Consider the following 17,380-nt stretch of genomic DNA (forward strand, 5'->3'; position numbering starts at 1 on the left):
AGTGTGAGTGCAGATGATGGTGTCACCACCATGGGAGAGGCCAAAAATAAAGGCTACATTGCCAACATCGCACCGAGCACAAGTGAAAGTGAGGTCCTTTGCCCACTCCTCTGAGGTGATTGGTGCAGTCGCACTAGTCCAGTATTCCGCACGAATGTGGAAGGTTGTGGCCTCAGCTGCTCCGACTCTTTAGACAATGTGGAGAAGTGCGTGCGTTGCAGGCAGCAAAATTGCCCAAGCAGAAGAAAATACAGGACTATTTCATGTGAAGCTAAGCTAGTTTCATCAATAAAGGGATTTTATAAATGGTACGTGGTTTTATGACGTCCATTTCTTTAGCAGGCTTATATCGAATTATTCCCAATATCGAACTGATAGGCGTTTTTTTGCAAGTTCGATATAGCCGGCTTCGACTATACAGTAAAGGCTCGTAAAACAGTACCCGCTTAAACATACTTTAGTTTTAAAAGTAATAAAGTCAAATCCCCAACTCAGCGGCCATTGAACGTAATGCAGTTTGTATCCGCATAACACATCGGTTAACACTGTGTTTCCACTTTTTGTTGCGCAATTCCGGCTGCGTCGTCCTCATCGGGCAGCCGGTAGAACAAGCCTCAGAGATCAAAACAACGGCCTCCAAACCCCATGTGGTTTTGCTTCTGGAGCCACATCAACATCATCATTTCAGTACTGTGCCAGAGAGCGTTGTGGCGTTGTGCAAACAAGGACTTGCGTCATATGCTCGCGCCACGCCGAAGCTTGGATAAAAAAAACTCCGGGTGCTCAGCATAGAATCCAATCACTGCATCCATGCCGGCAGATGCAATGAAATCAGTACAAATCAGCCATTGTGCCTAGCTCTTGAAATCGCTGATTGGTGGTGCTACCATTTAAAGATGTTCCTCTTGTTAGGCTGCGAGTCATTCGAAATGAGAAACTAACTCGAAAACTGCGCAGATTATCCATAATTTACTATGTCGTCGAGATGGCTTGAGACTATGCGAAAGCTGTTTTACACACTCATTAGCTATGAACAAAGTGAGCACTGCCAACAGTTTGAAGCAGGTGTCCAGGATTACCACCAGTTTGTCCATGCTCTTTATGTAAACCATGCATATCTGGCAATGTTAAAATTTGAAAAATGTTTACACGTACATATTTTGAGCCCACTGTTAGTCTAAATATGCTAAACTAAAGCTGTCAATACAATAGCCCATACCAGCATGGTACTGAGATTTCAGTGTATCCATTAGCTTCCTGCATCTGATTATGAACCTAACCCAGTCTAATAATTTTTATTAGTGAGTGGTATCAGTCATCATGGCATTGGCACACAGGTGATGAAGAAGATGGCCCAGCGTGAGTCTCCCCAGCGAGGTGTGCAGCATGCCCTGCTTCAGAGGGAACGGGCCGCGTTGCAGCTGGCCCTTGAGCGTGGCCGCCGAGAGCCAGACCAGGCCCTGGCGTCCGCTGTACGTGCTCAGCTGGATGACCTTGAGGGGCGCCTCATTAATGTCTCAAGTGAGCAGCATCTCTTTCACGCATCTACAGACGGTTGGCTTTTGTGAACACGGAAGAATCTTGATGGTAGAAATCTCTCGGACGGCGCACAAATTCGTATAGCCCGAAAACATGAAATAATCTTAAAATAAAAGGAGGATGCAGCAAGGAAATGGCCAAATTGCTAGAAATTTCCAATCTAATGAATTTCTTTTCTGCCATTTCAAGACCTTTTTTTATCTGATGGCAAAATATTTCGAAGAAGTATGCAGCGGAATTTATGGCTTTCTATTGTCACAGTACTGTCATCTTGGTACTGCTGTAAACACAAGGGATCAGATATTGAGATCGTCGCAGCGCTGCGTTTCGCATGCAGAAATGAATGTAACCAAAACAAGTGCGTAAGGGGAAACAAAAATACTGCTTGCTGCAATTGCTTGAGACAAATTCATAGTTGTGATCAACATTATCATGGATGGTGACCACTCGGATCCTCAGGCAAGCAGCCATCATTTCATGCATGGTTGTGAACGCAAGAATATAAAAATGCAGTGTGTTCCTTTTGTTCCCGTACCGCTTCCACCCATATTTTGTTTATTTGCATTCCTCATTTGTGACGCTCCACGATAGGCATGCTTTGAGGGTTTGAATCAATCAGAGTTTAATGCCATTAAGGGGGGACACGGCTCTTTGCGGCGAAAAAAATCGCGAAAAAATCGATTTTTTGAAAAAGAAATTTTCGAATTCTACAGCTAATATTCCTTTAATTCACCAAGTTTCGAATCTCAAGGAAGAGTATTTCGTCCGCAATATCAATTTATAACATCACTGTGAGCTGAATTCCGCGCAGAAACAGCCCTTTTTATCGCGGCGCGTAGCTCTTTTTCTACGGGCGCGATCGCAGCCATCTTGGTCTCGTTGGAAAGAGGAGCCTTCCTTCTTTAATGTCCCGCCAAAAGTGACTCTGTCTGTACGCCAGTGACGTTGAAATCTGGGGAGAAAAAAAGCCCGAACGCGCGATCCGATTCGTTGACTAGCGCACGTGACCAAACACGCGTGCTGTGGTTGGCTGCGCGAGGTTCCCATCGTCTGCTCCACTCCGCAAGCGACGCGACTGCGCGTATCGTAGGTTTGATGGCACCATGCCCAACGATGTCCGATCCACCGGGAAAGTTCGCCATGAGGAACAAGTTCGGCAAAAAGAAGAAGCGATCAGCTTATAACTTTCAAAAGCGCTCCATTCCTTCTGAAAGCATCGAGAGTAGCTCGCCGCCAACTGCAAATAATGCCGAAACCGCGGACGATGCCGAAGTAGGCCTAGCCAGTTCACAAATGAGTGAAATCGTTACGGACAGCGGCCGCGTTCGGCGTGACACTGCAATGTTGCAGCGTGCGGATTTGTTGCAGAGGGAGATGAATGCTCAAAAAAACTTCGAGTTCTTGCGTCAACGTCAGCAACAATGCGGGTGCTGGATTTGCTTACTCGCGCCGACGGCGTTGCAGCCGTGCCAGTCGACGCCGAGGCAGGCTTCGCTATCCTCAGTAGGACTCCGTGAACGCACTGATGTCTTTTGTCAAGTGCAAGGTGTGCGGCGGCAGCGTCGCAGGAGGCAAAAGCGAACGGTAATCTGGCCTCGCCATAAAGATTGTTATCACGTGCGCGTGTTGCGGCGATATCGCGTCGGGGTGGAGCTCGACCCGCGTGAACGACAAAAAACGACAACCTTGCCGCGCGCGCTATGCAAGCCACCGGGAATCGACGAACGGCGCTAAATGATGTTTTTGCCGCATTTGGGTGGCCGTGGTCAGAGCGACTACATTCCTGGTGGCTTTTAGCCACTTTCACTGCAAAATAATGCAAAATTATTTCTGTACTTTTGATTATAAGTGAATGTAATCCTTTTTTCTCGTTTCCTCGAAACACCGACTTTTCACTTGTACACAATGTAGGGTCAGATTTCGGAATTTATGCTTTAAAAATTTCCAATTCTGCTTTAGATCAGACAGTAGGGTAGCCACAATTCGAACAGTAAAGATTGAATTGCTATAAAATTACTAATATTTGATATATCAAAACGGTATTCCTACCCTTATGTTCCTTATGTTTTCTAGTACCCAGGCATGTGCCAATACGAATTCCGTAGCCCTTTTTTTTTCCCTATTGTTTCTACAAATTATGAACAATGAATTTCATTTATCTTCAGAACTAAATGACCCATTGGAAAAATAATTAGATATTTGAAATCAGCACAAGTCTTAACAAGGATAGAAAGTTTCATGAATATTGATATGAAACATCATGAACATTATTTGAATTAGTGTCCCCCCTTAAAGAAGCGAAAGTTTAATTTTTGCCTGGTTGGACCCCTGTATCATCCTTGATCAATTTAGTATTCAAGCATTTGCCGTAATCACCATGAACATGTCCTGAAATGTTTTTTCTCGTTTTCTCAAAACATTTTTGATGGTAGTGTAGTTTTGGAGTGACGATGTTTCTGGTTCTACTCATCTTATTGCAATAATTCTTTTTTCGTCAGAAAGGTGGACAAATTGGGAGTGCAGTAGGCCTAAAATGTGAACAAATATCATTACAGAAATTTTGCAAAAGTAATAGTTTCTCCAGGGTTTCACAAATGCCTTCTGCTTACAAAAGTTTGACATGCTGTAACTTTGGCATAAATCAGTTTAGAACATTCATTCTTGTAGCACTGCAACCTCTGATCATTCAACATCATTTTGATGTGCCAGTCTCCTTCATTAACAGCCAGCATTGTAGAGAGAACTTGCCTCCAAATTAGTCCATACAAAAAAGCATGAATTGCTTATATTTTGAAAAGTACTTGTTGCATGGGAAAAACAATTGAATATTTGAAATCAGCATGTCAAAATACATAAGTGATGGAAGTTTTATCAAATTGTGGCCACAAATAAAAAAAGAAAACTTAAGTGGGGTGTCCCCCCTTAAGTAAAACATTGCTTGCCGGGACCACATGGCAAGTCAGAATTACTGGAATTCACAACTCATTAATTCGAAAGTTCGTATAATTATAAGTTCCACAATGTTTCATTCATTTCAATTTGTTCAACACTGTACTGAAAGCAATATGTGATGCATCCTGCTAATTCACTCTGAAATCCACACCACCACTGGTAATTCAAACTCCATACCATTGTGGATGGGGAGGGTGCTAGTGCAAGAGAGCATGTTGGCTACGCCGGCATTGCAACGCAGGCTGCACTGCTTTGCTCTTTACATATGTGGCCCTTTGTTTAGGCCCGACTTGAGCGAGATACGTTTGCACTAGGCTAGGCATGGCCAGCGCTTCTGTTGCAGGTCGGTTCTGCCTCTATCAATACTTCTACGATACGACATGGGTCTTCAGGCGAAAAAATCGCGAAAAAAATAGATTTTTTGAACATAACATTTTCAATACCTACAGTCACTGTTCCTTTAATTCGCCAAGTTTCATATCTCGCGGAACAGTATTTTGCCCGCAATATCAATTCATAACATCTTTGTGAGCTGAATTCAGCGCAAAAAACAACCCTTTTCCTCACAGTGCATAGCTCTGTTCCTACTTGGCGATCACAGCCATCTTAGTCTCGTTGGAAAGAGGAGTCTTTCTTCTTCTTCAATTTCCTGCCAAAAGTGACTCCGGAAAGAAAAGACGTCCTAATGTGCGATCCCATTTATTGACTAGCTTGCGTGACCAGAAGCGCATGCTGTGGTTGGCTGTGCAAGGTACCTGTCGTTCTCCGTGCCGTCGGTGACGCCACGGCGTGTCTCATGTGTTTGTGACAAGTGCGCAACGATTTCCGACCCGGGAAGCGTTCCATTCCTTCAGGGAACATCGAGAACAGTGTGCTGCCAAAGCCGCAGACAATGCCGAACTAGGCCTAGCCAGCTCGCCACCGAGTGAAAGTGTTCCGTACAGTGCCGGCATTCGGCGTGACACTACACTGTTGCAGCGTGTGGATTTGCTGCCGACTGAGGCGAATGTTAAAAAAAAAATACCAAGTTCCTGCTTCAACGCCAGTTTACGAGAAAATTGTATCCCAAGGGTCCGAATACCTTTATCGAAATTCAAATCTCCTGCCACCCAATCGGGAAAGTGGTGACGTTGCATGTGCCATCACCACCCTTTGCTGCCTTTGGTGAGTAAAACGGTCCCGACAGACAGCGGCACCGACCCAAGAAACAGTGGCAGATTTTCCGCAGCAGGTGCTTTTTGGTGAAGTGGCGTAGACTATTCAGGCATCCCACGACATCACATGGTACTTGAATTCTCTGCCACTTGCAGTTTGTGCGAGTTTCGCGAGCAAGCAAAACCAGCGCAGCACTATGCAATAACGAAACTGCTCAAACGCGAAAGCATGCGTGGTGCGGAATTGAGCAAAAATGAAACCTTTCTACCGCCTGCGTCATTGTCAAGGGTAATTTCAATGAGTCCTTTTTTTTTTTAGAATATGAGGATGTTTTATGCAACTAGTAGTTGTGTACTAGTCACTGAATTTAATTCGGGGGTGCTTTTGTCATCAGGCAAGTGCTTGAATGTCCCGGGCTAGTCTCTAATCATGTCCTGCATTTACCTCAATTTCTTGATTATTAAGGCTCTATTCGCGATAATATTGATGCCTTAGAGATTCTCGAGCACTAATCTATCACTTTAGCTTGCCTTAGTCTGTGTCCTTTAGTGTTTGCCTTTATGTCCGTTTAAGGGGGGACGCGGGTCTTGAAATCGCGAAAAATGGTCAAAAATGGCAATTTTAAAAAATTGCGTTTTTGAAGTCTTTAATGTCCCAACTATGCCTCTACAAAATATTATGGCTCAATTCCTACTCGAAGTATAAAAAAAACGGCAATTTAGAAACGTCGGTGAGCTGAAATTGAACGCCAAGCGCGAAGATTTGCCTCATTTTCAAGCTGCCGTAGCTCCGCGCGACGCGAACCGATCGGCGCCATCTTGGTCTCGTTTGAAAGCTGGTTTCCCGCTCTCCATTCTGGCGCCCCTCGGCACGCTGTAGACCCTCGTGCAGCGGAGCGATCGGCACCCCAAGCACCCGTTCTCAAGAGCGAAATCGTCGCGAGACAGCCGCTGATTGGGTGAAGCGGGCGCCTCCCCGAGGCGCAGCCCTCTGGTTGGCCGTGACGCATGCTTCGCCTGCCGCGGCCCCGCGGCCGCGTTGTTCTTCGCGTCGTCTGCTTTCGCCGGCGCGCACGTCATTTTTCGCATTCCTCTTGTATTTTTCGTTCTGCCTTTTTCTTTATCGTTCTTGTAGATATTTTGGTTATTGAGTCGCCTCTTTTAACCACGAATTTCTTGCTTTTGCGTGCCTGGTGTCTTTGTTCCGCGTGTCACGATGGCGCGAGACGCGCGCTTGAAAGCAAGCACGCGAAAAGCAGTCAGCAAAAAGAGGCGCGCATGGAATAAGAGCGCTACATCATCGAGAACTACAGCTTCGGTGATGCCGCAAGCTGCTGTGGCATAGAGATATGGCTGTGGCCTTAGTGGATGCGGCTGGAGTGAGCTCGCCAACAACAGCTTCGCCGGTGGACGCGGCCGGACAGTCCCGATCGGTGTCAACTTCGGTGTTACCGCAAGTCTCTGCAGTGCCGGTGGATGCGCCTGGACTAAGCCCGTCGAAAATGCTAACTTTTGAAACGCTGCAAGTCGCTTCGGATTCCGTGTCGTCGGAAGCGGCCGAGCCGGCTGACCTAAGCCTAACGTCGACTTCGGCGTTTCCGAACGCCGCTTCGGTGCCGACGGACGCGGCTGAACCGAGCTCGCGTGCTCAACGCTTCGACGCGGTGTTTTGCGCGGAGTGCGCGGGGCGTGAAAAGTACGCAGACAATAAAACTTCATTGGCGAAGAAGTCCGCGACTTCCCGCAAGTTCGAGCTAATGAACGTGGGCGCAGCAAGTAAAGACGACTTTCTGAGCTTTTTTTTTTTTTTTGCCAAGTACCAATGCAATACAGAGGTTTTCACAATCTTTACATGAACAGATTTCTTTGAGTTTGGTGTTATTGTGTTCAGTAATGACTGGGCTGCATGCTAAAGCATTAAATTTTTCCATGTGATAAGTAAACAAAAGTGGCAGAGTAAGCAAAACTTTGAATGCAATTTTCTCAGCTTTGCTTTTTCGATCAAATGCCTTTGCCTTACGGAACTTTTCATAATGTTTGCATCAACTGATTTTATTGAATTAGGCATCATTTTTTTCAGTAAAACCTCAACTACATCCTAAAGCTTTCCATTTTTCATTAAACCCATTAGACTAGCAATTAGGTCAGATGTAAGCTAATTACTCCCGCATTGTTTTTTTCTTCCTACTTTGTTATTCATTCATGACCTGTATGATCACTTTTTAAAAATTTCTTTAGCTTTAGGATGTGCAGTGGGCCCTTGGAAATGACAGCCATTCTTTGAAACTAGTTTTTTTAATTAAGAAATTATCATAATGGCCCGTAAGAAAAGACCTATGTGGGATGAATTATTTTGCAATATCTTCATTTATAGATGAGATATATAAAATCTGAATATATATTTGGGATCAGCATTCAAAGATATATCTGCATGCCAATTTTCAGGAAGATATGTTACGAAATAAAAAAAAAGTTTTCAAGACCCTCATCCCCCCTTAAAAGCATGCAGTACACTTCCAATAGTACTACGCCATGCATGCTTTGACACATGCATGCTTCGACACATGCTTTGAAAGAAAATTTACCCTTAAAACGATAAGACTGAAATGATGCCTGTAAACTGAACAAAATCCAGCTCACTTCATTCAGCTTTTGTTCTCTCCATATTTATTCCCCTCAGATGGCTCCTACACTGAAGAGGCAGCAGAGACGTCTTGGGCACCAGATGCCTTCTCCACACCCCGTTCTTCCCATGTTAGTTTTACTCGTCGGCCTCAACAAAACAGCACCCCTAAGGTTGACCCAAGCTTCTACCCATCACGTACAGATGCAAACCAGTCCTCTTTGTCTGAGGTATGTAGCTGGTGGTCTGTTTCGGGCATCATGGGTATATAATATTGGTCGCCCTTTGTGGTTTTGTTGCTTCATGAAACATGAGATGACGTTAAAAACTGACACTTTGTAAATTTGCTTCGTGGTGTTCTGGACTACTTGAAGAAAAATCATGCAGAATTTATGTGCACAACTAATGCTGGTGCATAAAATTTTGTGTTCACTTTCATCCTGTGCAATGTGCAACCTCATGCAATGTTTGTTTATTCCCCACAAAGGCCATAACATTTAGTATTATGCAGTTTTAATGTTTATGCACTTCACTGTTCACAAACCATGCCAAAATGAAAACAGCAGTCAAGTGGATACATAGTGTGAGACGTCTACACAGTGTTCTCACGAGGACGAAGGCTATGTACAACACTTGTTCAGGGAAGAATAATTAGGGCAGGTGTATGAACAGAGCAGTGCGACACAATGTCTAGCTATATTATTCTGTACTTCTGTCATAGTGGCACATATTAAGTCAATGAAAATCAATCAAGTAAAATAATCTATTGAATATGATGCATTGTTTCATCAAAGGGCCCCCACTAGGCTATATGGCAAATTTCAGTTGCTGGAAGTTATGCCTCTCTAGGGAGTGTTCTGCAGCAAGAATTTTTCGAATTGGTCCTTTAATAGCCGAGATATAAATATTTCTGTGGCGTGAACCCGTGATTTCATGATGGGAGGGCCGCTGCCAAGAGACACTCTCTCCTCTTGCCCTGTGTAGCCTTCGTAGACAAAATTCCTTCCCTGCTTTCTCTTATACCGGAGCTTGAGGAATGTGTGATGCATAAGTCCCAGGCCTCGCCTTCATTTCTTTTCTCCCGATTTATTGCTACACGGCGTTGTGTTTGCTTGTTTTACATAGCACACTATTTTATGCACCTTGCACGAGAATACCTGAATAGCGGTAAAAGTCAGTGCTACACGAATACTCAGCAGACACAAGTGAAAGCATGATCGCGCACTGGAACTCAGTAGAAAGTGACATACTTTTGTTGTCTGTGTGCGCTGCTGCACGACAGGAACAGACAGACAGACAGAATGGAAAATCCTGCAGACAAGTGAAGCAGCAAAAGCATTTTGAATGAGGCGCGCCTGCTTATGGAATGCAATGAGGGCAATGCAAAGGAGCAGGAGACGTGTAGTGAACAAACAAACAAGACACTGAGGGAGGGGAGAATGTAGTGGCAGCATGCTGGCTTTGCAGGTTGTGGGATCCTCACCTGTTCTCTGGGACAAAGGAAGGACAACACAGTAGTGGAAACAATCACAAGGGCATTTATTGCACGTCTCATAGATCAATGCCTGCTAGCAGAGTTGCTATCCACAAAACATGCCGATGGGCATGTGATAAATCGCATAAGTCCGACTCACCGCAACCGTATAGCGAGCAAATATGTTTGCCCCATGCTGGTTACCAACCCCTGGTCGTCCGTGCGTACAGTCACGCGAATGGTGGCGCGTTCGAACGAGGCCCCGCGAGCCGGTCTCGCAGAAGCATGGATCACGTGCGGAACGTCCGCGCCGCTTGCTGACCCGCAGCCAAAGAGGAAGCACCTTCTCTTTTCCGCGCCCAAGTGACCCCACAGTTAGGTGGCGTTAGCAGCGCAACACTTGTGCCATCTCTCGTACTGCGCTTCAACCAGACAGACAACCAGGCCACGCGGTGAAGCCGGAGAACAGGAGACAGGAGCAATGCGGGAAAACTGTATATCAGGGGACGTGTGAGAGTCGCGCATCCCCACATCCCTCCAACCTTAAATCACTCCATATTCCGGCGAAACATGTCACACCGTCTAACATCAATGCGTGCTTCGCGAACGAGGTAGTACATGCAACAGTGGCCGCGCCAAGGAAATGTCCACACGCTGTCCATAACATGCGAGCCGACATTGTCTATGGGGTACACCTCTGGCGTCCACTGGTCACAGTAGCAGCTCTGCTGACTTGACGGCACGATTTAAACTTCGAAGCCATGTTTTGAGATTTTGGTGCTAATAATTTTATATATATATATGTATGTATATATATATATATACACACAGTCGAACCTCGATATATCGAACAGCGCGGTGATTGCAAAATAGTTCTATATAGCCAGAATTCGATATATAAAATCATGTAGAAAACGCGTAAAAAACTAGCACAATTCAATTAATGAATCAATTGTGGCACAATAGATACTCACATGAAGCTTCAAACAAAGTATTTATTTAGTTCGCTGAAAGTACTGAAGCAGCGTAGCCTGCTTCATATTGGCAACTGCGTGCTTGACCACGGCGTCCTCAACATAGTCCAAACAGTCCACAAGAGACAGTCCAGTCCCTTCTATGGCGCCGCAGTAGCGGCGTACAACGGCCAAAGCAGCTACAGCCTCAGTTGCAGTCGGGAGTGGGGCAACATCAGCGCTTGCTGGATCAGCCTCAGCAGCGATCTCCACGTCTGTTAACTCCGCCACTGTTCCAGTGCTGTCGTCACCGCCAACGAAGTCCTCAATGCACATGCTGTGTGGCTCAGCACCGACAAAGCGCTCGAACTGGCTCCAGGTTTCTTCAAGCTGGCATTCTTCCTCTGTGCCATCCAACGTCAAATCTTCGGTTGCTTCCTCGGAAGCTTCTTCAATGCGGGTCACGAAACCCGCATGCCGAAAGCAGCGAACTTCTCGCCGGCGTGAATGAACGCAAAGTTCTTCGCCTTCTGCTGTAGCATTGGTCCCGATAAAGGAATGTTCCGGCCCCTTATGTCGATAAACCATTTTTGCAGCGCCTTCTCGACGTCTTCAAAGGCAGCTGTGCGCACCCGCCGCGCGCCTGAGTGCTGGTTCTGTTCCGCCTTGGCCTTTATGTCACTCTTATTTTTCAGCAGAGTGCTCAAAGTACTCCTTGGGATGTTGAAAGCTTCGGCGAGGCTCGCTTTCTTTTCTCCATTTTCAACGCGCACTCTTAGCAAAGTTTACACCCTTTGGGGCGTATCTTGTCCCACAACAATTGTCGTCTGCCTTGCCCGCGTTTCCTCCCTTTAACGCTGCGAGCCCGGTGCTTCCCAGTCACGAACGGCATGCGCGTTATCAGTGTGACGCAGCATTCTCGACAGGAAAGTAGCGGGCGCCCAGTTTTCAGGAAAGGAAACGCAAGCAAGGCAGATGACGATTATTGTTGTGGGACAAATATACACGCCAAAGGGTGCAACCGTTGTAAGAGTGCGCTGTATCACTTCCAATTTCGCAGCAAATGTCAGGGTCATACGCTTCTTCGCGTTTGCAGCCATCACACCAGCCACGACAGGCCTACGCCACACACACAACGACTGGCGTAGCACAAACGGCAGCACCGAGACGCACGTTTTGTTGATGTTGTCAAACTGGCCAACCTGGCCAAGCCACGGCCACGCCAAGCCGCCGCATGCATACGCCGCTACGTTCAAATGGCGCCCTCGGCGCAACAGATGTGGGCAGCTGTCGTATGCAGCAGTCTGAAACACCCATCGCGCCGCTGCTATCTTCGAGAGTGTTGCGGGAAAGCTCGCCTCCTGTCAACAGAGCACACTTGGTCTGGGGCGGCGGAGTTCGATATATCCATTTTACATCCGGCCCCGTTCGAAATAAAAGATTAAAAATGCATGCGATTTTCCACATGATATAGAAAGTGTTCGATATACGCAATAATTCGATGTATCCGTGTTCGATATATCGAGGTTTGACTGTATATATATATATATATATATATATACCGCATTTACTCGAATCTAGGCTGGCCCCGATTGTAAGCCGACCCCCCAAATGTCTGAAGCCAGGAAAAATTTTAAAAACTTACCTCAAATGTAGGCCAAACAAAAAAGTGAGGGCAGCGTTCACAAAATGAGAAAATTGATTTAATGTGAACATGCCGAGCTCACTGTACGTTATCATCGCTGCTAGCCAGACCACACACGCGTTTGTGGATGCGCACAAGCTCGCGTCGACACGCCGATGCATGTGCAGACAGTGTGGCATGGCTCGCACGCATCGAAACATGGCGCGATCTTAGCTCCTCTCTGTTCTCGCACGCTTATTTTCCGTATCGCTGTCATCTCCTCATCGTGGCACACACATAAAGTGACCCCCGTTACCCCTCCAACGACGGATGTTTTTCTAATCAATGCTAAAGTCCCACCCAGCTTGAACGTTTGACGAAGCTGTCGTTTTGCAGATGATCAGAAGGCACTCTAGCTTACATCCTTGCATAGTGCACTAAGCTCAAGAAGCCCCACCATCCCTACCCCCCACCCTCCCCAGCCCCAACCCCCCGAGCGATGGGAGACCTTGTTGTCCAGCCCCAACATACCAACCCAGCTCGCGCTGGCGGTTAGGGGCCAGGAACTGGTGGATGGATGTGGGACCTGAGAAGAAGGTTCCACCCCGTTTGGTGCCAGCGCGCACTGACTTGTACTAAGGGCTCAATAAAAGTTGGTTCTCTCTCTCTCTCTCTCTGTGAGTAGCACAACTTTTCGTTTAAAAGCGGCACTATAGTGCCATTGCCTGTTTATAGCCGTTATGGTAATGCCAAGCTATGGGCCACGCTGCACGCCGATAGTCAAAATAGCATGCAAAATAGCGGAGTCGCTCATCTACTTCAGTTGGCTACTGGAGTGGCTAATAGCAGCTGTGATACTGACTTTTCTAGATGGCGTTAGTTATGCACCATATTTATCATTTTTAATTACAAACTGGCACGTCTTTTTAAATCGTCAAGTTTAAGCTAATCCTAGAGTTTAGTATATGATTATTTGAAAGGAAAACTATCGGCCTAGATTTGAATAAATACAGTACTAGTCAAGAAGCAGTACCCATCGTGTTATCGGTTCAATGGTCGGTTGCGCGGTGTTCAGTCGAACGATCATGGTTCGCACGCTGATTCTATCGGTGCTGTTGACAAGAAAGCCCTTTGCGCTATACAACTCGGGCTCATTGGTTGCGTCATTGTCGGCCTGTTATGATCAAATGGTCTCAGTGACACAGTGCTGAATAGTCAGCCAATCGTTGGCGTCAGCGTCTTTCAGGTTTCGTTGGTCTCGTATGAACCCAGTGTTACCGTATCTTAAATGGATGCATGATGTCTGGTACGTGCTGCCACCACCAGCAAGAGAGGGCGTACGCTGCAGGAAGCCTTCGTCAGCAACATGTCTTTCAAGTGTCGCCCAACATTAACGCAAGGGTTTTTCGCTAAATTTCCTACCCATCAATGCAAGACAGCAACGACATGGTTCATTGTGCAGTCTGGATGAAGTCCTGGCCGCTTTCTGTTTTTAAGTCAAGTTGCAGTCTTATGCTACGCCTGTTTTCAGCACAGCACCGACGCAGGGCTTCCCGTGGAGTTTGAACGTGGTACACGGCATGAGTGTTTGCTGCTGTGTATATCTGTGCACTTCTTTTTGCTTCGGGGGTCTTGTCCTCGATATCTGGCCACACGGCTGTGTGCACGTTCCTTCCAAAACATTTTGCAACTAATCCGCTAGGGCAGGGTGCATGCACTGTCGCTTCGTGGAAATGGCCGATTGAAGTAGGTAAAATCGGCAATTTGCTTCCTTATGTATAGCTTACATTGTTTTGAAATTCCACCTATTTGTGCAAATAAGTACTGTCGCCGATCGATTTTTCTTTCGTTGAAAGGGGCTGCAGAATTTTCCAAATTATCCGGGAATTGAAAAAAGCAAATTTGAGTTAGAAAACAATAAATTTTTGATGAATTTGGGAGTGGGTGATGAATGATATGGTTTCATGCGTCGTCGTTAATATCTTCACATAGGCAGGACGAATTAAGCAAAGCCAACCGCGCTTTCGTGTGCACTTTGCCCGCGCTGATAGCGTCACCCGCACTAAGACGACACTATCAAGAAAAGTGCCTGCTCTGGAAAGTGAATGCTTCGTCTGCCTCTCGCTCCAACGGGTCACTGAAACTTCAGATTGCACTACCTTCAATACTAAACTTCTGGGAAGACAGCTGAGATTATGCCACGCCGTCTTGGCATGCCCACTCTTTGGACACGCCACAGATGTACCTCTAAAGCAAGGTGCGCAGCTGCGTATGTGCTCAGCTATGCTTACAGCCATGTGCAGCCAAGACTGAGACGTGTGCCAACGTTTGTAAGCAGCCGCTTGTAATTCAATTTTTTGACCATGTGCATCAACGGAAGTTTCCATTTATTGTCTCGGCATTCCTTATCTCCATAAATGAAATCACACACAAGAGTGAAATCGCATACAACAGCGAAATTGAATACAAACACACTTTGTTATATTGAGGTTCTAGTTACATGGTGTTCTATGAACAAGAAGTTATGAAAAGGTAAATACTTCCTTATATCTATAATTTATTTATATTGAAGTGCGTTATATCGAGGTTTAACAGTAATGCGGTTGGTTGGGTTTGTTCTTTTATGTTTGTGCTATACAGTCGAACCCGGCTATATCGAACTCGTAAAAGTACGCCTATCAGTTCGATATAGAGCGTAATTCGATGTAAGCCTGCTAAATAATTGGATGTCACAAAAGCACATACCATTTATAAAATCACTTTATTGATGAAACTAGCTTAGTCTTGCATTTTCTTCTGCTTGGGCAATTTCACTGCGTGCAACGCACGCACTTTTCCACTTTAAGGTGTCGGAGCAGCTGAAGCCGCAACGTTCCACATTCGCGCAGAAGCACCGGACTTGTGCGAGCGCACCAATCACTTTGGAGAATGTAGGCCAAGGACGGTCTTCGTTTCCGGGCTCTCCCGTGGTCGCGACACCATCATTTGCACTCACAAACACGGCCACCGTTGATTCGTCAACAGCTTCCAGAAATTCTAACAGCTCGCTCCAAACTTCGGCAACACCGGCAATGGCTTCGTCGCATTGATCAGAATTTACAGTCATCACCGAGCACGCGGAAGTCGGTACGGCTGAAGCTATTTTGGATGAACCACTCGTACCCGGCCGTGCGTACGTGTCGGGTGCCACGGGCACCGGGTCGCGAGTTAAGCCGCTTTAACCCTCATTTTCCTCATTTTCCCATTTCCCAGGGCACCTCGGAATCTTGTACGTAGCGGGGACATCTGACTTCTCACCGCGTTTGACCCGATTTATAATTTCGAGCTTCACGATGAAAGGCGCATTCTGGCGCTTCATCACGGCAACACTGCGAGAGAAGGCCCACAAGGCGCACAGGCGCACACAATGAACCAGAAAAGCAGTGACAACTCGCACTTTCACCATCTTGCACAATGAGGGCACAAGAGCCTCTGATTGGCTGTCTGAGCAAGTGCTACGGGCGGACCAGGATCATTTTTCGCAGGGGGGTGTCGGCGGCTCTGAGGTAACGCGGTCGCACAGGGAGAGCGGTTGGATGGAGCCGCGCCGCCGGGTTTTCCCGTCACCGCGAGGGAAAGCCAACTTCCGGGGGCACTTTCCTCCGCTTGGCGTTCGATATATCGGGAGTCGCTACTAGTTTTGTTCGATGTAAGTGTAATTTTTGCTATATATATACTCATTGTAACTATACCATGTCCAGAAATTGTTCGATATATGAAATAATTCGATGTAAACGGGTTCGACTGTAGTCCTTCTGTCAGTGTAATACTAAATGCAGTACAATCATAAATGTCCACCAACTAGTGTCGGTCATTCTTTTACTATATGTCTGAATTGTAGATGTAGGCATGGAGAAGTTATAACTCTTTAAAGCAGTCCTTTTTTTTTTAATTATCCAGAACTTACCCACACAGTCAGTGCTATTATAATTACTGGTTGTTTCCACAAAAGTTGTACGAGTGATCATTTTCAAATAAACAAGTGAGTTTGTAGAATTGATGCTCGAAAATATGCATTTTGGGGTAGACCATGTTAGTGAAGCATGTTGTCTATATTGTGTAAATCTATAGCCCATAGTTATAGGTTGCTTTTACCTTCTGCAGGTGGAGTCCCCAACAAGACAGCCGAGGGCGCAGGCCTCTGTACCTGCTGCTGCTGCTGCTAACGAGTTTGTTGAGTTGCAGCTCCGATCCCTGTCGCTGCACCAGGAGCTGGTGATGAGTCACCTGCGTCAGGTGCAGGAGGCCAACCAGAATGTGCTGAGGGAGCTGCGCGAAAGCCACCAGTCTGTCCTGGCCGAAGTCAGGCAGCAGCAGGCTGCCCTGGAGCAGCTCTCGGTCAGTGTACCATTGCAAGAGATGTGTGCTTAACGGGACACTAAAGGCAAATATTAAGTCAATCTGAACTGATAGACGAGGGTGGCGATATGGGCTTGTTGGTCAGTCATCACTAAAAAGTATCTGTATAGCACAACAAATCAAAGACACAAGAACAAACGAAGACGAAAACAAGCGGCAAGTATCAACAACGAAAATTTTACTTCCGGGATTGGTCATACTGAAACAACCACGTGCACACTATGATATCTACCTTGAGGATGCACTTACGTACATGACGGTATGAGAACAATCTAAAACCGATACAACAGGAAAACACAAGAAAACCTAAATGGCATATGGAAAATGCAGTTCAGCCTTTATGCCATGCACAAATAATCCAACTCTCTCGTGGACAATGACAGTGACGGTTTGCTGACGCATTGGTCAGCGGCCAAAAGGATCTGTTCCATTTCTATTATTAGTCTTAAACATTCGCGCTTATCTATTATTGTGGTGTGCTCCAGAAGTGGGTGACATGGCGATACATATTACAATGGAAAGCAAAAAACCCGTCGCAGGATACACTGTGACACTGAGAAGAGAGCACAGAAATAAGTGGCACTGCCACGTACCGCATAGAATAAATGTATGAGAGTCTGAAATTTGGGAAGCAAAACACCATCGCTGTCCGATTTTCGGGAC

At 46.2% G+C, this 17,380-nt stretch overlaps 1 protein-coding gene across 1 annotated transcript in view; it reads left to right on the top strand.

The window, feature by feature from the left end:
- LOC135901764 (E3 SUMO-protein ligase RanBP2-like) overlaps nucleotides 1–17,380 on the top strand; it is a 163,117-nt gene that overhangs the window by 67,511 nt on the left and 78,226 nt on the right. The window contains exons 18-20 of the mRNA XM_065431613.2: nucleotides 1,338–1,521; nucleotides 8,326–8,498; nucleotides 16,463–16,696. Of these exons, the coding sequence (XP_065287685.1) occupies nucleotides 1,338–1,521; nucleotides 8,326–8,498; nucleotides 16,463–16,696 (591 nt within the window). The remainder of the gene's footprint in view (nucleotides 1–1,337; nucleotides 1,522–8,325; nucleotides 8,499–16,462; nucleotides 16,697–17,380) is intronic.

Source organism: Dermacentor albipictus, chromosome 1 (assembly GCF_038994185.2).
Source record: "Dermacentor albipictus isolate Rhodes 1998 colony chromosome 1, USDA_Dalb.pri_finalv2, whole genome shotgun sequence".
NCBI lineage: Eukaryota > Metazoa > Arthropoda > Arachnida > Ixodida > Ixodidae > Dermacentor > Dermacentor albipictus.